We start from the raw sequence: 12,446 nt of genomic DNA, 5'->3' as shown, positions 1-12,446 counted from the left end.
TGAACTGTGCTGGCCAACCTTAACACTGCCGTGGTCCGCCCTGCCCCACTGCCCACCGGCTCGCGAAGTCGATGCCTCTTCCCTCCCACTGACATCTTGAGCCTGCTCTGAGCAGGTGGAAAATGTCAGCGGATTTGTCACTGGAATCAAGGAAAGCCTATAGAAAAGCACTTGGTGTTCCTTAGTGGGTCAGTGTAGTTATTTCCCATTCTGGGGACAAAAGTTGTAATTGCCAGTTTTTGGTGCGGGATTCCTGCTGGAATCATAGATCTGACCTTTGGTATTCTCACATTAAAATGAGGTCTTTCGAGTGTTGTATAGATTTGTAGTGTTCAGAGATGCACTCTGAAGTTTTGTCACTGTCAAAAATGAATTTTTACATGTGAGGGATGCTAAGGGGATCTCATCTGATGGTGTATTTCCAAAAAATAATAACTTTGAGTGGTGTTTAGAACACATGACCGGGTGGTCTAGATATGTAACGAAGGGAGTGGTCAGGGAATGTTCCTCAGTTGTGCTGTGGTCATATGTCCTCTGCAGATGTGAGGGGCAGCCAAGCCAAGCACTGTTATGGTGCAGGAGGGGTCAGCAGCTGCTCTCTGCAAGGGTGATTACGCAATCTTATCTGTATGTGGTATAGCTGGTAACTAGGTGCCCTCTCCTGCTCTGATGAATGGCCAGAAGATGCTTTCTGCTTGCGTGGGGTGATCAGCAGATGTGTGCTGTGGTTGTAGCAGCTGTCTTTAAATGTCCTGGAGAGGGACAGTAAAGAGCTGCCCTCTGCGGGTGTGAGGGATGGTAAGATGATGTCATCAGATTGTGTGGGGGTGATCATGAGATGGAAGCTGCAGGCGTGGGTTGTCTTCAGGACAAGACCTTTTCTAATGTGAAGGGTGATCACTAGATGCTCTGTGGAAGGGTGGGGTTTCATGTGTCTTCTAGTGGAGTCGCGAGCAGCTGTGCTATGCTGCTCAGGAACACCTTGTGCAGGCACGAGTGATGGACAGCAGATATGTTCAGCTAGATTTATTGCATGAAGATGGCATTGCAGTTATAACTAAAAGTAGATCATGACTGGTAAATGTAAACCACTCTTCAGACGTGAAGTTAGCCACTGTTACTTTGCAGCACCACAAGTGAGTAAAAAGAAGAGATTTTAGGAAAGCTCCTCACCGGCTTCTCCTGTTTGGGCACTTTCTTGTAGAAGGTCTTTTCGGCATCTCCAATCCACACCACTGAGGGCTGCAGCTGTCGGGCGACCTGTAACAAACACAAACAATGTCCTTGCGAGGTTGAGAGAGGTGGACTTTGGATATCAGAGAGCTCTGTGATGGGTCATCTTCTTACAAGCGATCTACTATACACGAACCACAAGGGCTCATGGGGAGTCCATCCACCCTCAGGCACAACCATTGGCAGAGCTGTATTCTGGATCAAGCGATTGGGAAACCAGATATCCAGGGGTTATCTACCATCCTGAGGACATCTAGTAACAGAATCACCTTAACTACAGAGGAGGCTACAGGCTTCATAAACCCCATTGGCCGTTGCATAGCAACAGTGCAGGATGCATGCTGTGCTGGCCTGTGCTCGGCGACGCTGGTGGAACCTTGCCTGGTTGTCCCCTCTCCACGACGTGATACAGATGCAGGACTCACCTCATCTAAACACCATGGGATTCGTGCAGGCATGACATCTATCTAAGCGCTATGTGACGTGTGCAAGAATGACTGCTCTTCCTAGCAATGTGAGCACATGCAAAGCGGCTCACTGCACTCTCCAACACTGCTTTACACCTCATGAGGGAGTGAGTGTTGCACGTTTAAAGTGCATAGCAAAGATGTAAATGCCTTAGGAGGCTCATCATAGTTTCTGGAGTGAGAGTAGCTCAGACATCGGGGTCTTTCATTAATCAGAAAACATGATCGATTCTTTCCTTCGTTCTCCTTCTCAACGTGCAGAGAGCCTCACGGGGACTCTCCTTTTACCACTTCTGACTAGGGAGCTTCAAGAAAAGGCTGCGTTTCAGATCTTAACACAAAGCGTGACATTTGTTTCGAACATCAATGAGCCAATCAGAGAAGGATTATGTGTCAGGCTGACTAAGAGACAATGAAGAGATTTACTTGCCTCTGAGACATGATTTTGTGTTTTAAGTCGAGAGAAATTCCACATTTTGCAGAACGTTTAGTTTCACAGTCAATGCATTGGGCCCTGCACATTGAGGCGATTGCACGAATCACGTGTAGAACTGTGCACGCCTCGGCTCCAATGACGATCTTGTCATGAACCCCCTCTTTTTCAGTATTCCGAGCCCCCAGAGACAGGTAGGTGCCCACGTTCGCTGCAGAGATAAGAACCTCGTATTGTTACCTCCTACTCTTTCATTTTGACAAGACTCAGGGAGTTGGTGATGTTCGGAATATGTGAGACCTGTGAGAGAATATCTTGCGGAGTATAGATGAGGAGGTGTTTCAGTGACGTCACGGAATAGTAGATATACACATCCTTTCATTTCACAATAATTCGTATTTGTTATGTGCTAAGTCAATGTATATCATTTTCATTCGAATTATCCCCATAGCACATATTTCTAATAAAGCAGCGTAATATTAATGCCTCTGCTCCGTGGCAGAGCCATGCAGTGTCTTCCACATGCCTGGTGAAGACACGGTGGTCTTCAGTGCGCTGTCTCTTAAGGCAGCATGCCTCCCAGCTCTTCAGCTCTCGACTCCTCCTTGCCAGGTCAGGGGGACTTATCTAACAGCTCTGCAGATCTGACTGGGGATCTCTAAGCCCAGGGTTAGGCGTGCATCAGCATTCTGCCAGAGACATGCTTTCATTCAAGCATGAGAGGCACTGGGCTGTATTGGTTTTGAACCTCAGGGTCATTGTGCAGACTGGAGGTCACTGTACAAAGAGAGTGCAAGGAAGATCTTTACTCCGCAGTGTAGAGCTGGGAAGGTAATTATGAGTAGCCAGCATCAGAACGCACATGGCAATTGGCTCACCAAAAATGTACTGCACAACAAAGTAGACGCATATTGAATATACATTCATGTTAAGGCCTTATGTAGATTGATAGTAGGTGAAAAGACTCGTTTCAACACGTAGCGTCAATGTTAATGTATAAGAACATTCGCCGAAATCGCTGATATTCGTAATATCAGTCCCAGGATGCATCACACCATGTAAGATGATGAAATCATTGTAAACGAAATTTAATCAATCTCCACCATGTTTAATCATTTGAATCTTCATTTTGTTGTTCTTTTGTTGAATTTATGGAGCAAGGTAATTCCAATTTTCAAATGGGTGTTTAATGCCCAATCGCCTTTCACACAGCATGTTAAAATCCCCCATTTCATGAATAGATGCGAAATGTTTAACCCAATGCATTTCGGGCTGTTACCGCCCTTCGTCAGGGGTTCTTTTCTGTAAAGTTTAAATCAAAACATTGCCATAAACATATTGTGCAAATCTCAAAACATCAATATTAATCACCTTCTATTAGTATTATACTCAATTGTCTACCATACTATCCCTACCATAAACAGCGCTTTCCCTCTAAAAACATATCAAAACACTTCCAAAATGTGCTACCAAGCAAGCTCTATCAAGTCGTTTTACTCTTAATTATTACGGTTCAATGTCAACATCACCATAGGGGGTTCACAATAAGCTCCAAAAAACTGTACAGCATTGAACAAAAATAGGCTATGCGTTCTTTCATACCTCTATCCGCTATCCAACGGCGAACACAACGCTCTCAGCTTTTCTTGTGAAATGCTTTTCCTTTCACCCTCCCACGTAATACAACCTTTCTTTTGAACAACATGACCCCACCCACATAGTTAAACATTCGTTCAAACACAACTTTTAAAAACGTTTTTAATGTATAAGAACAGACACGGGTGATAAAACACATACAGTATTCTTGGGTGGTGTACATTTCAGAAACGTGTTCAGCCTTTGACTCTGATGGAATATTGTAGTTTGTACTCCAGGTTTGATGGTTACCCCAGAACTGCTCCAGAACACTTAAGCCTGTGTTTCTGTGTGATGGATTCCCCAAAGCAGAGAACTGGACGTCTGGGTCCGTCAATATCCTTTTGATGGTGTTAGCATAATGGTTGGCATATTTGATTCCTTAATCTGATGCCAGTTTTCATGAATTCAAATCAATATTTAATAATAGACTCAATAAGGGTCTCAAATCTGCTGGCACATTTCTCCATCAAGATGTGTGCCGGGAACCAGCACATCTGTTCGAGAGACACTCATACATGTTTCCTGGAGGCTTTAAGTAGGTGCATGTTTAGCAGTTTAAGAGGCAGGGGCTGGCATAATAATACCAACTTTTATAGTTTCCCTGGGATATTTATTCTACATATAAACCCATATGAGCTGTCCCACTTAGATACAGGGCTCAACATGAAACTATGACTGTATCAGTTGTAGCAGACAATATGTTTCAGATTTGTATTCGATTGGCCGACCGATGACTTTTCAATTCGTTCTGATTTTGTTTATGGTTGCTTGAGGGTTTGACAATTAATCTTGACACAGAGATGCATATGCATTGCTTAGCCTTATTACACAAACTGCAGGGCTGAAATCTGACACATTGGAACACTCGACACATTCCCATCAGGTCACAAAGGCGGGAGGGTGGACTGTGCGGTGGCACAGATGACGAATTCTTTATTGTATTATTACCTAAAATCATTTACAAATGTGATACATATTACTTTCATCATTTAAAAAACTTTGGTTGGGTTAAAAAGAAAAAAATCTAAAAGGATTATAAAAACAGCTGATGGCTTTTACATTGTAAATCAGTGCAATGTTATTAGTCCATCTAAAAGGTAAGACATAATGCAAAGTGGTACAGTAATGATAGTAGGGTTATAGGGCACACCGGCAGGAAATATGTGGCTAGTGTGTTATTATGCCGTTGTCTTTTGTTCTTGCCATGGGCGTCCTCGGGGTGGGGGGATTGGGGGGGGATGGCAAGGAGGGGCACTTGCCCCCCCCCCCCTGCCCCCCCATCACCTGGCCCGCCGTACTGTTGCCGTGGTGCGGGTGCCAGACTTTTTTGTAACGCTGTCCCAGTTCTTGCCGTGACACTAGAATGGATGGATCTTTTAATTTTGTGAGCAGGCCTCTTCATTATATATCTTAGGCCACCAGCACCAAATCCCTATCATGACATCATGACGAGTGCTGCGCCACCTATCTTACGCTGTAAAGAACCACGCTTAAGGTCAAGGACAGCCATCCACAGTGGTGTTTGTCTGCAGGCCCTGCTTGATGAGCGGGAAAACTGCTGCTGATCGGCAAGATCAAGAGAGAAGGTCCGGGCCTGCCTGATCCCACAGCTTGAAGTAAGTCATGACCTCTCCTGTTTTCTGTCTCTGTCTAGCTCCTCACGTGCTGAAAACCGTGACTCGTCTCCAAGAACTGCCTCTTACCCTCTCTTTCCTCTCCTTTGCTTCATTCGTTCCTCTGTGAAATCGATCTAAAAAGGAAGTAATAGCTTTTGCTGGGAATGTCTTTTTCTGACATTTTCTAATCCAAAGTGCAGCCTCGGAATGGATGTTAGCATGATCTATGTGCACCCACTACACCAGACACGTTTTAATGAAAATACCTGCCCGCTGGACCCCTATATAGGGATTCCAATGTGAGAAGGTACTCTCACAGCAGAGATATGCTATGTACGTGGCAGTCACACCTGCTTCATAGAATGCTCAGTACAGCACTTTCTCCCGTACACCATACGGTATGTAAATATTTTGCTTGAATGGCACTTAGGTGAATCTTTTTGATCTGACTATGTGAGTGTTTTAACCGGAGTCCTCGGAACAAGCGGCACTTGCATTGTAAAAGGTCGGAGTCCCGCTCTGAATGTTCCTCAGTTCCACGCAGAGCAGCACCACAGCGGCCAGGTGCACTTGGGGACACGTGGAGGCTTCGGAGGCAACACGCCTAGACGTCCCCATGGCCAAGGGAGTCTGGCGACCTAGCATCCTGGCTTTCACCCTCACCCCCTGGCGGTAGGGGCTCCAGTAATGCGTATTTTAAGCCGTGGCGCAGACGGGCCTTCGGGGCTGGGGCGTGGTGCACTGAGGGGGTGGGCACCTGATCTCGGCTCCCGTCCGTTGGGGCTGTGTGTGAGGGCCGAACCCGCTAGACGGAAGGAGTGCCCAGGAAGGGGCCTACTCAGAGCTCCAGCCAGCCACTGCCCTGTACTGAGAGGGGACAGACACCTGTGTGAGGAACGCTTCCACCTCAGGGGGCAGGAGGCCAGGAAGGTGTGTGCTCTGAGCTCCTACCACAGTCCTGAACCAGGGGAACTGGAGGGGGGTGGGGGTTGGGTAAGGGGGGTAACATCCCCTTGGCACCCCATAGATGGTGCAGTGTGTGTGACAGGCATTCCAACCTCAGAGGACAGGAGGCCAGGATGAGGCCTGTTCAGAGCAGCTTTGTATTGTATTGTAGGTAAATTTATAAGGCGCACAGCTACCCACCATGGGGTCTCCCAGCTTCAGCAACAAACAGACCTGGACACGAGGGGGTAACGGGGATAAGGGTCACCTGCCCCTAGCACCCTTAGGAGATGCTGCGTGGGAGGCCTTGACCAACTTGAGAACAGGAAAAGCAAGGAAAGGGGAAACGAAAGTACTATAGCGCTGTGCACAAACAGGGCCTTGCAGCCAAAGGTGTGTGGGAGAAAAGTTCACCCCGTATTTTGGAGCAGTCACCGGCCACTTAAGGACTCCAACAGTGTTCCGTGGAGGAAAAATATATATACCACACTGTCTGGGAAAGTTTGAACGCATTTGAGTATGTCAGGACATTATACTTAAAAGGTAGCCACCACTATCACGCCCTGGTCGGATCCATCCATCTGCCAATAACCGCCACCTGCCTGCCTCCCTCTAAGCTCCCATCCACCTGTCTGCCTCTACCCTCCCATTCACCTGCCTCCTCTAAGCTCCCATCCACCTGCCTCCTCTAAACACCCATCCACCTGCCTCTAACCTGCTATCCACCTGCCTGTCTCCCATCCACCTGCCTGCATCTAACCTCTCATTCACCTGCCTGCGTCTAAGCTCCCATCCTGCTGCCTCCTGTAATCTCACACCCACCTGCCTCTAACCTGCTATCCAATCTACCTGTCTCCCATTCACCTGCCTCTTCTAACCTCCCACCCACTTGCCTTCCTTTAACCTACTATCCACCTGCCTGCCGTAAGCTCCCATCCACCTGCCTGTCTCTCATCCCCCCTTTTACTATTTCTACACCGCTCTCAACTCTGATGACCAACCCGCTGTTATTTTGTTTTTATTTATTTTATTTATTTAAATGTGCGTTGCATACACACAACTGTGCATGAACTGTTTGTTAGGTGTGATCCTCTATTGCCTCAGCCTCTTTGTATAAGAATATTGTTATGTTATGTTATGTTACAGGGAATTTATTGAGCGAACTTACACCAAAGGTCTCTTGGCTCTGAATTGGAAACTACCCCAGAAGCAGTCTCTGTGGCTCTTTGCACACATGCGTGCAAATGGTGTACATATTACACAGAATATCTATAGATGAAGAATACTTGTGAAGCTCAGCAGTGTCATCGAGGTAGCCTGTTTGTCACATGGACAGGAATGACCTAGGAAGTGCAGAGAGCTTGGAGAATAGCTAGAGGGGCATTCAGAGCTACATGGCTCCTCCTGCACCCCAGTGTTTCTTGTGCCCCACCTGGTACACATCATGTCGGAGGATGGTGATGACGTTAACATTCCCCCACCCCCCGGAAAAATTTCTTCGGATGCCCATGGTTCTTGCATTTGGTATAGAGTCTTTGCAGCTACCGCAAAGAACTTCCCAACTCGTGCGAGCTCCATTGGCACTGTGGTGGTATAGATGAACATTAGAGCCCCTTTGCATGTTATTACTTTGTTTTGGATGAACACAGTTCTTAGATAGAGGCATCTCGGGCTTAACAAGACTGGACAACAGCAGATGACATGCTCTGCAGATTCTGTGTGATACTGGCACAAGCGACATCCACTGCTTCCTGTTGGTGTGGTTTTCCAGTGTGCCCTGTAGTCCTGTAATGGTAAAATTAGTAGCCTGGTCCTCAAAACATTCTGAAGAGCTTGTCTGCCCAGACCTGCTTTCAGGTATGGTTGGCATAGAGTAGCTCTGTGTGAGTGGACAAGGCCATCTGCACCACGAATGGCTCTGATGATTCTTTCGATATCCTGGTGTCTTGAAATGATCTTTCCCTGCTTCTTTAGCAGGTTTTTTAAGGTGCCCGTTGTCAGTTGGGTGTCCATTGGAAAATCAGCTGGCAGGCACAGTGTATTATTGGCTGACACGAGGTACCTTGCCCATCGACTAGTGTTGTCGGTGAAGACTATTTGAAGTGCTTCCCTGAAGGTGCCAAGGCTTTCCTTAATCACATGATGATGTCATTTCACTATATCTTTTTTAAATTCTATGTCCATTGCTGTTAAATTAAACTCTAGTCGAACCAATGCGCGCCTTGTCGAGTGTGGCAACCTGAAAACCTTTCTGAAGGCCATAATGTGTAGATGCTCCAATTTGTCGGTCAACAAGCCCGGGAAGGCAAGATGGCCATAGCTCAGTGTTGGGGTTAGCTTGGCTTGCATTACTCGTTGTATGCCCTCCGTTGAATGGCTTACAAGCTTCTCGTGTAATCTGCATAGGGCGTGTGTGACCTTGGCCGCTTTTGCCACCAGTGTTTTGGCCTGTAGTGTTGTTCTGCCGGTATCTGAGAATTGTACTCCCAGGTAGGTATACTTGTTTGTTGTGGCAATTCTTAATGGGCGGAGATGCCAGCCCAATAAGGATTTTTTGGGTTTATGACCAAAGACCAGTACCTTACTTTTAGTTGCATTGGCTTGGAGTTTGGTTTCCATATTATAGAGGTGTAGTGTCTCCAATGCCCTTTTCATGCCTATTCTGGTTTGGTCCAATAGGACAAGGTCATCTGCGTATTACATGATTGGTAGTCTGAAATGGCCCAATTTAGGTGGGAAGCTTTTAGTTTTTAAAAGAGCATCTCCCAAGTCCGCAGTATATAAGTTGAACAATGTCGGTGCAGTCACGCAGCCCTGTTTTAGCCCTATGTTTGTGTATATCTTGGCTGTTGCAAATGCCTGTGTGAGCTTAGTGCGGACCCAAGTGCCGGTGTGGAGAGAAATGATGGCCGCCAGGAGTGTCCTCGGAATTCCCCTCTTTGCAAGTTTTGCCCACAGTATGTTGCAATCAATACCATCGAAAGTGGTGCTGTAGTCGACAAAGCATGCGTAAAAGGGGGGGGGGGTGGCGCCCTATGTGGCCTTATTTGCCAGATATGATAGTGCAATGGCGCTATCCATTGTCGATGAGCTCGGCCGAAATCCTGTCTGGTATTGCGGTATCATTTGGTTATCTGTTATCCATGCCTCTAGCTCTTGCAGGAGCCCTTTTGCGTATGCCTTCCCGTCCACGTCTAGTAATGCAATTAGTCTATATTTCACCGGCTGTGAAGCATCTCCTTTCTTGTAGACGGGTTGCAGAATAGAGCCTTGCCACGAGTCAAGTACTCCTGAGGTATTGTAGCAGTGATTGAATAGGCAACGCATGTGGGGGGCCCAGAAGTCTCGATCTTCGCTGAAGACACTTCCTGGTAGCCCATAAGGCCCTGCAGCCCCTTCCTTCCTGATTCCCTTCAATATGATCAAAATTTCTTTTTCTGTGGGGATGAGATCCTCGATCTCATACTCACCAGGGTAATAGCCTTCAGCCTCCATTGTTTTTGCCCTTGATTAGTCCTGATCGACATATAGCCTTGTTGCGTGGGCTGCCCATTCGTTGGCAGGTACGGCATTGTGTATGTAAATTCCACCATTGAGTCCATTTACATGACTCCAAAATTCCCTGCTGGGAGCAAGCAATGCATAGATGCATTTCCAATTATCATCTGTGATGGCTTGTTTCAACTTCCAGACAGTTTTTTTGTGCAATCCTCTGGCTGTTTTCAGAAGTGATTCTGTCCATGAGCATTTTTCTCTCCTATGCTGTTGCTCTGCCAGACGACACCGCTTTTTGCTTTCTTTAAATTCTTTGAAGTCAGAGAGGTTGGCTAGCCTGTTTCTACTACATTTTCCTTTATGTGTGGATTGCCTTCCTGTGATCAGTGCATTAGATAGCGAGGAGATTATTTCCGACTATCTTTTCTGAGGACTGGTTATGCATATGGCCTGTTTCCAAGTGTTGTATCTCACTTGGCTTATCGGTCCCCATCTAATGAGTTTTATCGGTGCTGTATCAGTGTATGAATGAAGCTTTTTAACCGCAGTTAAATGTTCGACATGCCTCATGGTGCTTATATTCACAAGGATGGTTATTGGATGGCGGTCGCTCGCGGTAGTATGTGTCACCTTGTATTCTTCACACCTCCTCAGTAAGATCTGGCTCAGAAAGATGTAGTCAAGCGTGGCGATGTTTTTGAGATTTGGTTGATGTTTCGTATTTTGCTGTCCCACTTGGTTCACAGACTCCAGGTTGAATTCGTTGATGCTGGCTTCCATAATGTTCTGACCTTTATCTCCTTGACGTCGATCCGAATGGCACAGGTCTCTCATGTTGAAGTCCCTGGTGATGATGCATTCGTGGCCGGGATTTTCATAGAGATATTCTCTGATTAGACCTGTAATCATCCTTGTGTTTGCTATTTTTACCTTATTGTTTGGATTGATGTAGAGGTTAATTACTGCAATTGTAATTGGAGTGCCCTCTAATATTATTCCCTTTATATAGGTGATCTGGACGTCGGGGAAATTCGTACGCCATTCCTCAATTTGTACTTGCAGGTTTCATTTTACAAAGATTGATACCCCACTGATCGGTCTTCCAAAGATGTTTTTCTTATCGGCCAAGGTGTGTATTGCCTAGAAGCCTTTAATGGGGTTTGGTGTTACTGTCTATGTTTCCTGTAGGCATAGGAAATCTCCTGTTTTGAGCAGATTTGTGGCTTCCTTATTCGCTAAGGACGGTTTGAGACCTGCCACGTTCCAGCTTATTACTCTGAGGTTGGTTCTTGTTCTTGCTTCTTGTATGCTAGGGATTTGCCCTCCTGTTGGTGTGCAGATTCGATGAAATCCAGGCCCAGTCTTCTGAAATGGCTGGGCCCTCATCATATTTAAGAACGATTACCCAGGTCTTCCTTTGGCCACAGGTTGGAGTTGTGTTAAAGGCAGACATAGCAGCGGTACCTGTGGGCGTGATGGTGCGGTCCATCAGAATTATTCTAGTGCTACTCATATTCCATGTGACTAAGTGTGGGAGCTGTAAAACCAGTTTGTGAAGAGTCTGGAGCCCAGTTGGAGATAGATAAGGTGTCTGGACAGTGTGGAATGGACAAAACTTCCATGGGGTTGCATGACTGACCTGATGAGTATGGTAGGAAGGTAAATCGGAGTGGCGACATGACCTGAAATCCCTACTCTACCGGGTCGAGGGCCAGAGAGTGTTCTTGTGCTATCCAAAGTGCCTGCCCTGGATAAGTGAATATTGGGAAATTAAGGAAGGCAAGTCAAGGGTAGTAGTTGAACTGTGGTATTCAGTCCCCAGCAGGAGTACATCCTCCACACTGTCCTGGGGGCTGTAGTGAAGGAACATGAACTGGGTGTCAGCTGAATTGTGCAGCTCTGTCGTGGGATCTATGGAGCTCTCTTGCAAAGCCTGCAAGGCTCTCCTCGAGTAGGAGGGAAAGAGGTGGGAAGGTGACCTTGGGTAATTGAACTGGGTGCTTTTTCCTGAGATGAGTATATACAATGGGAAGTGAACGGCGGCCCATGTTGGGCATTGGATGGAATCTGTGTCCTTTAGGTGCAGTCCTGGATGTAGAGGGATTGGTCTGAGTGCCATGGTTCAGTGCTCAGACAGTAACTGGGAGCCTGCGGCTTTTCTCCACCTTTCTGCAACACAGCTGGGTGGAGAAATGCTAAGTGCACATGACGGTTTGGCCGCCTAAAACTGCCAGACAAACCGTCATGGGCACTTAGTAGTGCCCACAACTCCTCCTCCTGATGCTCATGAGTATATCCAACCCCTGCCCCGCACTGCGACTCTGCTACCCAGCAGAGGCAACGTGAAAAAGAAAATGATAATAAAACAGCATTCCCAGCATGAGAGCAGCACTGGGACTGGTATCTGGGAGCCTGTGCAGTGTCCAACAATCCGAGGATCGGGAGAGAAGGAAGACAGAGCAGCACAGCATCAGGTAAGTCTTTTCTTATATATATATATTTTTATGTATTTGTACCCCTCCCTTACCGCCCCAACTATTACCATCGAGAGCAGCCGCCGCTGCCTTTTGCGGTGGCAGCTTGTCTATAGTCTGATGTACAGGCATCTGTACCTGGATT

At 46.7% G+C, this 12,446-nt stretch overlaps 1 protein-coding gene across 1 annotated transcript in view; it reads right to left on the bottom strand.

Annotated features, from left to right (window-relative positions):
• Positions 1-12,446, bottom strand: part of DRC11 (dynein regulatory complex subunit 11) — a 952,572-nt gene that overhangs the window by 13,847 nt on the left and 926,279 nt on the right. The window contains exon 16 of the mRNA XM_085645096.1: positions 1,174-1,260. Within this exon, the coding sequence (XP_085501222.1) occupies positions 1,174-1,260 (87 nt within the window). The remainder of the gene's footprint in view (positions 1-1,173; positions 1,261-12,446) is intronic.

This window comes from Triturus cristatus, chromosome 3_1 (assembly GCF_964204655.1).
Source record: "Triturus cristatus chromosome 3_1, aTriCri1.1, whole genome shotgun sequence".
Taxonomy (NCBI): Eukaryota; Metazoa; Chordata; class Amphibia; order Caudata; family Salamandridae; genus Triturus; species Triturus cristatus.
Note: the sequence above shows the minus strand (reverse complement) of the source record. Positions and strands in the feature narration are given on the sequence as shown.